The sequence below is a fragment of the Hydractinia symbiolongicarpus genome, chromosome 1 (assembly GCF_029227915.1).
Source record: "Hydractinia symbiolongicarpus strain clone_291-10 chromosome 1, HSymV2.1, whole genome shotgun sequence".
Taxonomy (NCBI): domain Eukaryota; kingdom Metazoa; phylum Cnidaria; class Hydrozoa; order Anthoathecata; family Hydractiniidae; genus Hydractinia; species Hydractinia symbiolongicarpus.
The window spans coordinates 13,405,278-13,419,023 of record NC_079875.1 but is presented as its reverse complement, the minus strand read 5'-3'; the positions used below and the strand labels follow the sequence as shown (position 1 = coordinate 13,419,023).

General features: G+C 36.6%; 2 protein-coding genes across 2 annotated transcripts; one reads left to right on the top strand and one right to left on the bottom strand.

Moving 5' to 3' along the window:
* Positions 1 to 703: 703 nt before the first annotated feature.
* LOC130640906 (50S ribosomal protein L20-like) lies at positions 704 to 5,336 on the bottom strand. The gene is made up of 5 exons (XM_057447510.1): positions 5,176 to 5,336; positions 3,115 to 3,225; positions 2,560 to 2,637; positions 1,682 to 1,747; positions 704 to 854 (listed from the first exon to the last, which is right to left on the bottom strand). Exons 1-5 carry the CDS (start codon positions 5,257 to 5,259, stop codon positions 795 to 797), a joined length of 399 nt encoding a protein of 132 aa, XP_057303493.1. The 5' UTR covers positions 5,260 to 5,336; the 3' UTR covers positions 704 to 794.
* An 84-nt stretch (positions 5,337 to 5,420) lies between these two features.
* LOC130640897 (outer dense fiber protein 3-like) lies at positions 5,421 to 9,270 on the top strand. Its single transcript, XM_057447497.1, has 6 exons — positions 5,421 to 5,567; positions 7,440 to 7,550; positions 7,637 to 7,750; positions 7,834 to 7,944; positions 8,029 to 8,262; positions 8,838 to 9,270. Exons 1-6 carry the CDS (start codon positions 5,525 to 5,527, stop codon positions 8,972 to 8,974), a joined length of 750 nt encoding a protein of 249 aa, XP_057303480.1. The 5' UTR covers positions 5,421 to 5,524; the 3' UTR covers positions 8,975 to 9,270.
* The last annotated feature ends 4,476 nt before the right edge of the window (positions 9,271 to 13,746 follow it).

The following is a 13,746-nucleotide window of genomic DNA, read 5'->3' as shown; positions in this document are numbered from 1 at the left end:
TTGAAACAATAGAATTTCGTACTTTTTAAATACGCATTTTGTGTTTTTTAAGAATACGAATTTCGTTATTTTTAAAAATACACGTATTTTAAAAAATATGCGTACTTTTAAAAAAGAGAACTTAAATAACATGGGTTCAAAGTCCAAGTTGTCACTCTGTGACAGAAAATAAAGAAGGTATGCTAATTCTTAAACTGCGACAATGTTACACGGGGACCACAGTAAAAAGCATCCCAACGGTAGACAAAATGACCACGGTAAAAAAACATTGCAACGGTAGACAAAATGACCACGGTAAAAAACATTGCAACGGTAGACAAAATGGCCACGGTTAAAAAAACATCGCAACGGTAGACAAAATGACCACGGTAAAAAGCATCGCAACGGTAGACAAAATGACCACGGTAAAAAACATTGCAACGGTAGACAAAATGACCACGGTAAAAAAACATTGCAACGGTAGACAAAATGGCCACGGTAAAAAACATCGCAACGGTAGACAAAATGACCACGGTAAAAAGCATCGCAACGGTAGACAAAATGACCACGGTGAAAAAAAACATCGCAACGGTAGACAAAATGACCACGGTAAAAAACATTGCAATGATGGTACACGAGATGACCACAGTAAACAAAATGGCAGCGGTATATAACACGCATCTTACATAATGATCACTGAAGATTTTTATTACAACCGCTAAAATTATGTCTTTATGTATAAAAGAATATATTTCCATTTATCTACAAATATACACGTTTATGTTACCATAATGTTATTTGAAACATGCTCTCGGTTAATCAAGCGCAGCTAATAAGCCGTCCTTCTGCTTATCTTTGGCTAGTTGAGATAATGCCTAAAAATCAAAAGTAGCTTTTAAGAAAAAAATATGTAAAAATAACTATTAAGCGTAGTTTTTCATGAGCAGTATATTTGCAAATTTATAAACAGACGCATTAAAATCTGCAAGATTACTAAAGAACTTTAGCAGAAGTAATACTGAATATAATTTACGCTTAAAGCCAATGTTTTGAAAATGCATACCAAGTCAAAGGGAAATTGAATTCAAATGTTTTGTTTTTCCTTAGATACACTCATAAAGCATATAAGCACACTTAACCTCGGATTCTTAAACAAATAAGCGTATAATAAGCGTATTTCCAAGTCTGAGAATTTTCCCCTAGGGATATTGTTACACGAAGAGCCATATAATTAAAAAGAGAAAAAGGTTAGTGATAAGAAAAAGCAGCTTAGAACTGCAAGAAATAGACTACTGCAGTATTCATATCAAATGCAATATCAGACCATCAAAATTAGTTTTAGCATTATGCATACTCAAAGCATATTTCAGGCAATTTTAGTGGGTAAATTTGGTGAGTGAATTGGGTGGGTGTGAATTGGGTGGGTGTGAGTTGGGTGGGTAAATTGGCTGGGTGACTTTAGTGGGTGAATTGGTGGGTGTGAAAATTGGGTGGGTGAATGGGGGAATTGGGTGGGTGAATGGGTGAATTGGGTAATTAGCAGTAGGGTTTTAGATAATATTTTTAACTGTTTGATTTCCTTCATAGCGACTTACAAGGCGTTTTAGCAACTCAAGTACCAGGTCACAACTCAATTTCCATTAAGAGACAGCAAAAACAAAACAGAAAAAATACACCGTAGTTCAATAACTGTGTCACTTACATGGAAAGTCCTTGGCTCGTGAATTGCTAATTCTGATAGCATCTTTCGATTTAACAAAATGTTGCTCTAGAAATAAAAATAATTTATTTAAAAGTTTTAGTTTGACCGATCGGTGTTTTTTTTGCTGGCAACATCTTTTCCGCTGTTTACTTTGTTTACCTATATGTTCGCGATTTCGCGAATGAAAAAAAAAGTTTTTTTTCTTGATCTCACAAGACAGAAATATAAAGAAATTTCGCGAAAAAAAATCAAGAAAGCATTTTACAAATTTGTTAAAAAGTGGAGAAATCTATTTACTAGGTGAAACAAAAAAACTATTTTTCTGTATTTCAGAATTGAATTGAAATTGTTGGCATCACGTATCAGAAATTTGCCTGATCCACACCATACGCAATTCTCTGATCTTTTTTATTGGTTTTTTCTGAACTAAGAAATTTCGTTGTGATTGCTCTGACTCTACTTTTAGAACAGACAAAAAAGCAAGGCAGTAAATGTTCTCTTGGAGGTCTAATATCTGTAATAGTGGAATAACATGTGTAACTGGAGACGAAGTATAAATGGCGGATGATAGATACAGTCGTATATCCTGGTTATAACACCTAAAATACTAATCCAATGGTACAAAACTTGGTGACTTTTACTTTTTGACTATTTTATTGTTTTTTTCTATTATCAAGCGAATTTCATCAACAGAGTTTAAGACCTTCGAAAGTTATTCGAGATGGCGGTTAAAGTCATCCCACACTTTCATGAATATTTGATACCAAAAAATCCCACTGTAATAGGGTTTAACTGAGTGTTTTATAATTCACTTTTCAGTGCAATCACCACAAACACACAATACAAACAAGAAAAAGGTGCTTCGTAAATATATTCACCTCATGCATATTTTTGATGAACATCGAATAAGGTACATTATATTCTCTTGCACTCATATTGATTCTTTGTATCCATAACTAAAAAATACAAGAAATCTAAATACTGGGTATGTGCCTATGGTAGCTATAGGAAGAGTTAAAGCTTCATCTCAAAATTAAAACATTTAAAATAATTTTATACAAGATGATAACTACAAATTTCATACCGGAAAACTGGAACCCAGGACCCTATCGGAGAGCCCAGGACGCTATAAAAAGACCCAGGGCCGTATAAAAGGTCAGGTACATCGATATGGTCCTGGTTCCTACTATAAATTGGGTTCTGCCATACAAGTAAAATGAGTTCCTTATCTTACTTTTCCTATTTATGTTCCTTAGTGGAAGTTGTGTTAGCATTGATAAAGAGTTTTTGACTTTATTCCCTTGCTTGTTGACAACCAAACTCAGCTACAACTTTCAAAAAAAGGGAAAACCTATATTTTACTGAGTATTTATCCAAGCAAAATGTGGCGAAATCACTGGTGAAATCCTAAACGCGGTAAAAGAAACTCTTACTTTTCTGATGTCTCTCTTCTTTAACTTTCTGCTCATGTACTGCCTTTGCAATGCTTTGTGTACGCTTCTTACCGCTAAACTGTAGCAGTTCTTACGACGTCCTCGAAAACCCTACAAAAAGGAAAATATCTTTGTAGTTGTATCGCACCTACATATTATAACAGATTAGCCACTTAATTCTCTAAAGGTAAATTCCAGAACTCATTCAGAAGTTTCCTGAAATTTTTCCAGCAGTAATTTTGTATAACAAAAACAGAATTAAACGAGAAAAAAAGGTTCCCATAACCTGACAATATAAAACCCAAATCAAAACAAAAGCAAAGAAGCCAACGCAGCATGAAAAATCATGATTTTGCTAACAACACAAAGAAAGGAGGGAATTAATGCTATCTGGCAGTAGGATAAATTACCAAAACGCCATTGAACTGCCTTTGTACCTTGTAGTTTCTAGCAAATAAGTTGTAACTAAAAACATCAACCAATTGACTTCCTATGCACTAGAAATTTAAATTACCCACATCTGTTTTTTTTGTTTAATTTTTTTTCATTTCCAAGAAGCCAAGTTGAAATTGTACTATTCCTAGGTCTCATTAGTGAAGGCTATTTGTCACACGCAGGTGGTTCAAATTTATCTTTATTTTTAATTGTAAGTGTCCAGCACTGTTTAATCTTTGAAATAAGCCATAATATAGGGCGCTGCAACACCAAGTGCAGGATAAAATAACTCAAACTATTTCTAGGTCCCTGAGTTTAATTATAACAAACAAAGAGAGTTAAAAGGTATAAGACAGCACATGAAGACTGTACCAATCCAGTAAACCAGCCCTACCAACTTAACACTTGCTGTGAAAGTGAAAAATTATAACCGGAAAGGCTGTAACCAGTAAAAGAGGGTGCCGACAAAGCCGCAAACACCTGCATATATAAGGGCGAGTTCGGGCAAATTTTCAAATTAAATTGACGGTTGTCCGCCGAAACGCCACACTTTCTCGAGCACGCTCGGAACATTCCCGAAATGCAACACCTTGCAACATAAACATGGCGGACGACAGTTGAAAGAACGCGCTTGAAGAGAAAGAAGGTAATAAAGTATATATATAAGTTACTTATCAAGTAAATCTTATCAAAAACCATAAAAAACAGTTCTTTTAAGAACTTAGCTACCATATAGTTAGTTCATTTTAATATTTATACTTTTTTAAATAATTTTTCAAGAGTCATTTATAGTGAATATTTTTTTTTTCGGGCATTGTTCGGTACTATACGGGTTTTTTCGGGCAAATACCTTAATTTTTTAAAACGCTGAACTCACCCGAAAACACCCGCACTTTTTACGGCGTATGCGGCTTATTGGCACCCTCGTACCGGTAATCAGTCCTAACAACTTATTACCATTACTGTGAAGTTTTGGTTAGAGAAATTGAGGATGATGAGAAGAACCACTTTTCTGGTAGTGATCAAAATAATATTGAAGAGTGGAAAAGAATTATTGCTGAACTTTGTAGGAGTTGGAGTTTCCAGACACTATTATCAGAAAGAGAGTGCCAATAAGCCGCAAGGCCTCCGCATAAAGGGTGAGTTTGGGCGACTTTTCGAATTAAATTGACGGTTGTCCCGCGAAACCGGTGCACTTTACAGAACTGACCCAAAGCATTCCCGAAATGCAATTCCTTCTAACATATACCTTGCGGACGACAGGTAAAACGAGCTTTTTTCGGGCATTGTTTGGGTTCATGTAGGTTTTTTCGGGCGAATACTTGAATTTTTTTTTTCAAAAAACCAAACTTTAAACAGCATGTGAGGCTTATATCGGCACCCTGGTTTATCAGACACTATTATTTGTGCTAAATCTTGTGGCACTACGATGTCAGATTCGTCACTTTTGGAGAGGGAGGGAGCATTATAAATACCTATCCATTGCTAGCTCGGTATTTTTATCTTTCCTCAATGCAGCTAGCAAAACATGCAGAATCAATCATGCCCCCCAATTAGTCTGAAATTTTGTAGACAAATAATTCGTAGAAATTCTGATGACAAAATTGTCCATAAAAAATTAGATACCTTAGCTAACGCAAATATCTTTGCCTTCCTGACGATTCTCTTAAAAGGCCCTGCACGAACCATGTGAATATACGAAAGTTGCATGGTTTTGTTTAGCAATGTATCTCGTGCTCATAGGCCGCCATTAACAAAAATTTTCGTATGCCGTTAAATTTACGGCAAGAACTTCAGTTTGTTTGTTCTCGTTCCGTGATATACACTTTAGTTTATTTATTATCTCTATGGAAACCAGTCACTACTTAGAAACGGTTTCAAATTTCCTGCGGCAAACCAACGCAAGAATTTACTGGGGTGGGAAGTGTTATACTGCATTGCTGATTTTTATACTGGGATTGCCTCATAAAGGACCATGAGCGATACCAAAGGACCAATAATTGCCGCGCGGGAAACAGGTACGTTCATATTCAGCTATTTTTCTGGATTAGTGGATTAGTGTCTAGAAAATAAACAAATGAACAGTCAACTGAACAGCTGGGTAGGAAATCTTAATAGTTAATAGCTATATAGCTTGTATGTGATAGCACGGCAAAAGTAATCCATAATTAGTTGTTTTTGTTGAAATAAAAGTTTAGCCACTTTACAATTCTGCCTGTTACAAAGAAAAATGTATAGCTATTGCAATAATCAATAATAAAATGTCTCTGTTCTTTGAATGCAAAGCAATCTTGTAATTGTAGCATTCATTGTAATAACAACTGTCTCATCTTTCAACACTGTCCTGGCCCACAACCCAATGCATTCTTATATAGCGTTTTGTGTGAATAAGAAAATCTGAAGTTTGAAGATGTGCCACCAATTTCAACTGTCAAAGCTTGTTGTTATTAGCAATGTTTTGAATAAAAATAAGTACATTTAAATAAAATTGATGTAATGATAGGAACTTTTTTAAGAGTCGATTGTTCTCTTGCTGTAACGCCTGGAAATAACACTTGCCACACTGCTCTATTACGAGAAGCAAATTCTTTCAACGTGCTCGATGTGATTGCAAAGGTATAAATATAGATTAGAATAACATTAAAGACAAAAAAAATTTCTCCTAGATTGTGTTATAGAGAGACTGGAAATCGTAATAAGGGCACTGCTAAGCAATACAAATATAAAGCAATTGTGAAAAAAATAATTCCCGTAAGTGAAGTAAGGTTACGTATGTATGTGATCACGTATTCAGTTATATTAACATACGTGTTTTATCACATGGGTACTATTTTCTTCATTGAGATGCTTGAAGTTTAGATTACAAATATAACGTATTAGAAGATTGATCAGTAAAATACCACCATAACTATTGTAGCATATGCTGCATTATATTTGCTTTTTTTACAGATGGTATTAGTGACTTTGTGGCTTGCTTGCATGTACTTCACTTTATTGCTCCGTAACTGCCAATAAATTGAATTATAGAAAGGCTGTCTAACATTTCATAATCATCATTTGTGGCGCTGTAGATTTTGTGGTGCTGTAGATTAGTGGTTATAGCTCTCGTAGTCTGTCCGGGAGACCGGGGTTCAATTCCTCTTGACGGCGATTCAACATGGGCATACAACTTTAAATACTGAAGCTTCAACATTAGCTTTGCCTAAAAGAAAGTATACCTAGGCCTAGACTGATGTATTCATGTGGTTTTCTTTTTTGCAATTTGTTGTTAAGAAATTATGTTATGGGCAAATCTTACTGATTCTGCCAACTGGATTTTTGCCATTCTGCAACATGGAAATCTTCTTCACTAAAACTTGTTAATAATAAGATAATCCAGCAACCGGCACCTATATATAGTCTGGCAATGACTTTATATTCAAGAATGTTTTAAGGTTTTTAAACTAACACGATCTTATAGGTTATTATGTCATACTTTTTTTCTGTGTGTGTGTTTCTTTATAAGCCAGAATAATGAGAATAATAAGTTTGTGGAGTACAAATTCCTCATGTTATGTCATGTACTATTAAGACTACTTGTAGGAGAAATTCTCAAGTTGCCTACAGAGGAACATTTCTTAAAGCAAAAAGACAACCTAAATTTTAAATCTTTATGATGATATCAAGAAGCTAAATTATATATATGTTTGTTTATATTCGATGTAACCTTTTAAGAAGAATTTTTATTGATTGTGTTATGAAATAATCTCAGATTTTAAATTAAAATTGTGCGAAAAGCAGAACTTTCAATTCTTGCTGTTGACATGCTAAATAAATTCCTGCATCTGATGCATCATTGCAGTCAAGGGACATGCCCTGACAATGTATAACTTTTACTTATCATTTTAAAGGGCCTGGACCTGGACGATATGCTCTGCCATCAACATGTGGCTACAACAAGCATGATATTACCAAGTGGATGAACCCAGCTTATTCATTTGGACAGAAGCTGGAGAGCAGTAGTAAGTATAAAACATGTGCAAATTTTCAAGCCATTAAACATTCTTTTAAATCTATTGGTATAATTTACTTTCTTGTTCAAATTTAGTGTTTAAAAAAGATAGCAGCCCTGGCCCGGGCTATATGGTACATCCTTCAATTACTCGATATGGTAAAGATGGCACCCCATCATATTCAATTCTAGGGAGACAGAAAGATCCAAGTATGTTTTTTATCATTATTACTTTAACTGTAGCAAAATGCAGCAAGCATAGAAAATTCACAACTTAATTCTGATGCGTTTAGATGTTTTTAAAACACCAGCGCCCGGTGCTTATTCCCCTGAAAAGGTGCACCCACAAGGTGAACGCCATGCACCCGCATATTCAATGAGACAACGAACACGATATAGGAAACGTAAGTGGAAATTAAAACCTATCTTATTCGAGAGAGAATTTTGACATTTTTTTTTATCAAATTGTTATTTTTTGCTTTGTGTAGGTGACACCACACCTGCTCCAAATTCGTATAGCCTGCCTTCACTTATTGGAAGTAAAATTCCAGATAAACCTGCTTCAGCAGCTTTTTCTATGACGGGGAGGTCGAAAACAGGAAGTTTTGCTGAAGATCTTGCCAAAACACCTGGTCCTGGTAACTATCAAATGTTGGAGCCAAATGTGACAAAACGAAAAGCGCCCGCCTATTCTATACTTGGCCGTAGTTACATGCCTGGAGGTGAGTGATATTCTTGAAGAGTTGAGATTTAATTTGTGTTAGAAATTGAATGTCGGCAAAATGCTTATCGTCATCGGCGACGATTATTAAATTAGCGTTCAATTTTTCTTATTTTACAAATATTATTTCTCGCGAAAACTTCTATTTTCTACATTTCGTAAAGATTATTATTACCCGCGAAACATATTGAATATGGTATCCTTCAATGACATGTGGCCTTCTGGTTATAAAGTTCCTTTCGTAATCACAAGGTCCGTGGTTCGGTACACAGCGCGGACACTTAGCAAGTGTCTTCAACGCAGCTATGGGTCAACCCATGCCATGTAAGGGAAATGTTGTATGCAATGTCAGTGTATACCTAATGTATGCCTTCAGAACTCAGAACCCACGCTAATAACAGTGTTTCTAACCACTGAAGTGGCTATATTCTTAATAAGTATTTGGAATTATAATAGTAATATGCACGATACGTTAAAGGTAAAATTCCCAGAAAAGTTTCGGTTATTAAAAAAATGTTTTATGTTGATATTTTTCTGCTTAATTCTGTTGTCTATACAATAAACCTGTATTTTTAGATTCAACACAGAAACCTGGACCTGGAGCTCACTGTCCCGAAAAAGTATCTGGAAACAAACGAACCGCTCCTTCCTTTTCCCTGGGCATAAGACATTCTGAATATATTACCCCTTTGATTATTGATGTAACCGACTAAATGTAGATTTTAAAGTAAATTTTTGTATATATTTAATTTGTACAGTCAATTTATTAGTCTAAAATCTACGTTTTTTCTTCAACCTTTTGCGAAATTTCAAAATGCTTCCTGCCAAATTGAGTATATACAACATGTTTGAGATTATCTTCAGATTGTTATGTGTTTGGTGTTAGGAAAATATTAGTGTGGTGCCTTCAAGTATTATTTTTTTTTTTTACTTGTGATTTTTACTGATTATATATATATTTTTTAATTTTCCACTGCAAAGACAAAATATCAACAATTTTTATGAATGATATCACATGTTTTTTCTGCTCCAAAATCAGCATATCCATAGTTACCGTGATGTATAAAATTAAAGAGAAGAATAGTCTTGGATATTTGAGGTATGCGATTTCCTTAAGATGTTTTGGTCTTCTAAAAATTCCTCTTAGTCGGTCAACCCAGACTTTTTGATTACATCGGACAAATCCTCTGTAATTACACTCCTTCGACACCTCTCTTAAAACCTATGACGTCATCAACATAGATGGGCCACACACCGACCAAATCCGCTTGAGACTCTTTCCACAGATACCTCTCTTTACAATTTCAGATAACATGGAAATTTATTCGCACCAATTTTTGATCTTCTAAGCCATGTATTCATCTTGAAACTTGCACGATCCAAGAACAGCACCAAGATGTCTTTTACCTGTTATTATGATGTTCATACTGCTATCACTGAAAACCATATTTGCTTTTTTAAATACGTCATTTTTTACTAATAACCAAGATTTTGTTGCCTCTAGAAAATAGTCAAACTTTGGTCCCAGTAAGCAGAGTTGATTCCACCAACATCTTAGACTGAACAGCTCTCCAGCAGTAGTAACATCGTCAGCATAAGCTACTGTATTTGTTTCTTTGACTACCTCCATAACCATGAATATCATGGGAATTATGGCAATTACATAAACAGCCATAGCGATGGGATCACCTTGCGTTGTTCCTTCCTCAGATTTCAGCCTCATTCCTCCTAACACAAATAACCTAGATGCTAAAGAATAACAATTGTGCACGAACGTTGAAATTGATGGGCAAATCATCTTTATATTATGTAAGAAAACGTTTCTGTTCACAGAGTTGAAGGCATTCAACTCCGCAGATACCTTTGGTAGCCTAGGTCGAAAGTCAAGATTAAAGACACATCAACATAGACCATTGGCCGAAATTGGGCACCCTGTGTAAAGGCTGCACAAAGAAAAAATCTAGAATTAAACGAGAAACTTAGCAGGAAAGCAAGATGCAAGCTGTGCTTATAAAGCATGGATTTTTTTTTAGATTGATCTAGCCTGCAAAACTGAGATTTGCGTAGCTTGCGCGTAACTTGGTTGAGGCTCATCTAGTTGGTAGAGGCATACTGAACAGATGAAGATTTTTTAAAACCTCGTGTTTACTTTCTGGTCGTCCTTTCGCCACCAGTTCTACATGTTTTGTCTTATCAATATTCTGGACGATACGTTTCGCTCTCTGTCGCATCTGTTCTTTTAGCGCCACATAGTTTTTTCCTGCATGATTAAACTGAATTCGTCGTCACTTATGATGGCATTGTCAATACCTTTAGAGATGAGATCTATGATGGAGTTCAACTTAGACTGCGAGTAGTTTTATACTCTCGTGCTTATGGGCCTTTACCCTAGCCTTTTAGAAGTGTTTTTCAGACCAGCTTGGCCTACTCCTATCGCTTGTGTAATAAGCAATAGGCTAGAGCACCACTATGGATAGTGGTGCTCTAGCCATAGTGGTGCTCTAGCCTATTGTAATGGGCTAAGCCTGAATCCAGTTGTGATGTAGTAGGATGAGATCACTTCATCTAACCAACGTACCATTTACTTGAACTTTATTGCTAGAATATCACGTTCTTTAATCTCCCTGCGGAGGTACTGTTTAGTTTCCTCTATCTTTCGAAGTCTGATGATTTGGCTTTCATCGCCAGATGCAGTAGGCAATGTCGGATATAGCTTCATACCTTTCATTTTCATTCTATAAACACCTACATAGCTATTCCGACAAAAGGTTCATCAGTCAGCATGAGCTCTAGTCTGTTCGTTGCACTCTTCAGAGGAAGGTATACAGGGGGGTCAAAATTTCAGGTGAGTATGACTACCCAAGTCTCTTTCTTGATCGGAGTATAACCGGAATCTTAGACTTTCTACCATCTAGGAAACAGTGGTCTCAATCAAGCTAAAGGCAGACAAGTCGTAGTCGAAGATAAACGCTATTGTTAAACTGTCGAAGTCAACTTTGGTGAAATAATTTCTACCCGGAGGAGGCTTAGGTAGACCAAAAAGTTCCAACAGCGGTCGGTTGATGACAACTGTGAATCCTTCAGCTACCCGGAATCTACAGATACCGTTCTTTAATAAAAAACCATGCTCATCATCGGCTTCCATGAGCCACTATATCCTCGACTGTGTATAACCCATTCATGATCTGAATCTGAATAACTTCCTTGTTAATATTGGTACTTAACTGATGACAAAGTCATTGTTACTAGAGGTGTTAAGCGATTTAGGTCAGACCGATATCGACTTTAAAGCGATCTTCATGCACTGTCCTAGGTAGTCGTCATCTGTGATGTGGAGTTGCTTTATGTTTCATTATAAAAGAAAAAAATGAACATTTACTAGTATAACCTAAGATCAAATTACAGGTCAAACCGCGGAGAATGGTCTCTTGGTATCACAAACCTGGATCATCAAGATATCCACGACGATAGCCTTTTCGTAGATTTCCAATCATCTCTCCATGGTTGTCTTCACGGTAGTGGAAGGCTTTCACAAGGTGTCAGCGTTTGTATCACTCCTCTTATGACCTAAAAGACTGATGGCACAGGTAGTATTAACTGATATACCTACTTGCTGAGCGATGCAAAGCTCAACTTCTTATGCGGGAGATTTTATAGTTTGGAATACTGACATTTCCCAGCAAAGTTTATTGTCTACCTTGTAAGCAAACACAAGATCAGACCTGGAAAGGCATTGACGCAGTGTAGACGTTGTTTATTACTATATAATTTCAAGGTCGGCAAACATGAAAAACGGGCCAAAAAATGTATCAATTGCTTAAAGATCGGAAGGACATCCGAGAAACGTAGAGAATGCTTTCGTGGTAGACAGAGATCTACATGCAAGGAATGTGGAGGCGCCAGTATCGGCGAGCATAATAAGATAAGACCGCATTGCAAAGCCTCAGAAGGGAGCTCTATCTACGCACATTGTAGACAGAAATCATGATGTAAAGACTACGGAAGAGGTTCTACCTGCAAACATATTATAATAAGGTCAACATGCAAGGAGTGTGGAGGTGGGTCTATCTGTAAACATGCTAAACATAGATGGTACTGCTCTCTCTGTGATCTTTATGGACATCTTGCTGAAGTTTTTATGTCTGGAACTGATGTGGCTTTGCAAGGAAATAGATTATAGATGCCACTTCAGACTTACCGACCTTACTCGAGTTACTTGTACGACTCGGGTGTTTCTACGCTTGAAGACTAGGACACTGTCGAGCAATATATGATCCACACAAACCATAAAACACACAGCTTTGATGCAATCACAACTCTTTCACATACTCAGAAGGTACTTCCACATGCCCACGAATAAGCATTAATTCTTCTGCAACGAGACTACGGACAGAAACATTTGCGTTAGCTATCAAAAGGCGGTAGAGCACATGATTACTAGGTTCTGCCATGATTCCCAGTCTATAGGTATTTTTGCTCTTCTGCTTTTCTGATCCCTATGCTCCTTTCCAGGCTGTAGCAGATATAAGCAGAAACCGTCTTCTGGTAACAAGACTTCGTGCTTTGCCTTTTCTTCAGATTATTCTTCATTGTTGGCGTAAGCTGTCACAAGCGATACTTATCCAGTTTGAGGGCAATCGAAGGTTTCATGTCAATCATCTCGGTTTTGGTGGGGTTCAGAATCTTGCTGCAGAGCACAGGTATTTCACTCATGTGCTACTAGTTTCCTCATTGACTAACTCTTCTGCATCTTGTGGTTTGAAGAGTCTCTGTGCTAAGACCTTGTTTTAAGACTTTTCATCGGACTTGAACTCAGAGTCATGATCACCTTGGGATAGCGCAGAAGGCCTGTTTTATAGATATCCTTGACCATCTCCTCAATACCTCTAGTTTTTTTGTAGGTTCTTGCTACTTTTGTAGGCACATTGATGTATGTCAGTGTATATATATATACATAGTAGTATTAAAATATTGCTTGCGTGGTATGTACAGCGACGGACGTAGAAATAAATTTCTATTTCTACCTCCATGGTACACTACGTCAAAGTGATGCGTTTAGCTTGGTTTGATTATGTTTAAATAAGGATAGTTAAACCTCTTTGAACCTAAAGCCAGGGTAGTTGACGGGATAGCCAGTAAGTGACTTTTTTCGAGACTTTTTACTTCCTGCAGCAAGTAATTTGATAGTTTTTCTTCTAGTATGAAAATGCTTAGGCTGCTAGTAAATGTTACTCAGGTGCTGTTCTTCTTGTTTAGGTACGTAGGTGTTTGTGGTTAAACGATGTGTTTTATATCTTCTCCTCGTAAACATATAGATGGTGTACCGTACCAAGGTTCCTGGTTCACCCATTTAACCCTATTCGGTCCGGGGGTGGGGTCATAATATGTTCGAAATACCCTGGACCGAAAACGGTTAACAAATCATCAGACCTAGGGTACATTATCTCTACTTCTTCCACGATGAGGTTCCGTCTCCATTCCAGCT

What these genes read in the sequence shown, in the direction of transcription:
- LOC130640906 (XM_057447510.1), bottom strand. Translation starts at nt 5,259, where the DNA reads ATGCAACTTTCGTATATTCACATGGTTCGTGCAGGGCCTTTTAAGAGA. An exon ending in AGATATTTGCGTTAGCTAAG is followed by an intron (nt 3,226 to 5,175) that starts GTATCTAATTTT and finishes TCCTTTTTGTAG; the next exon opens with GGTTTTCGAGGACGTCGTAA. An exon ending in TCATCAAAAATATGCATGAG is followed by an intron (nt 1,748 to 2,559) that starts GTGAATATATTT and finishes TTTTATTTCTAG; the next exon opens with AGCAACATTTTGTTAAATCG.
- LOC130640897 (XM_057447497.1), top strand. Translation starts at nt 5,525, where the DNA reads ATGAGCGATACCAAAGGACCAATAATTGCCGCGCGGGAAACAG. An exon ending in AATTGCCGCGCGGGAAACAG is followed by an intron (nt 5,568 to 7,439) that starts GTACGTTCATAT and finishes ATCATTTTAAAG; the next exon opens with GGCCTGGACCTGGACGATAT. An exon ending in CCGTAGTTACATGCCTGGAG is followed by an intron (nt 8,263 to 8,837) that starts GTGAGTGATATT and finishes CTGTATTTTTAG; the next exon opens with ATTCAACACAGAAACCTGGA.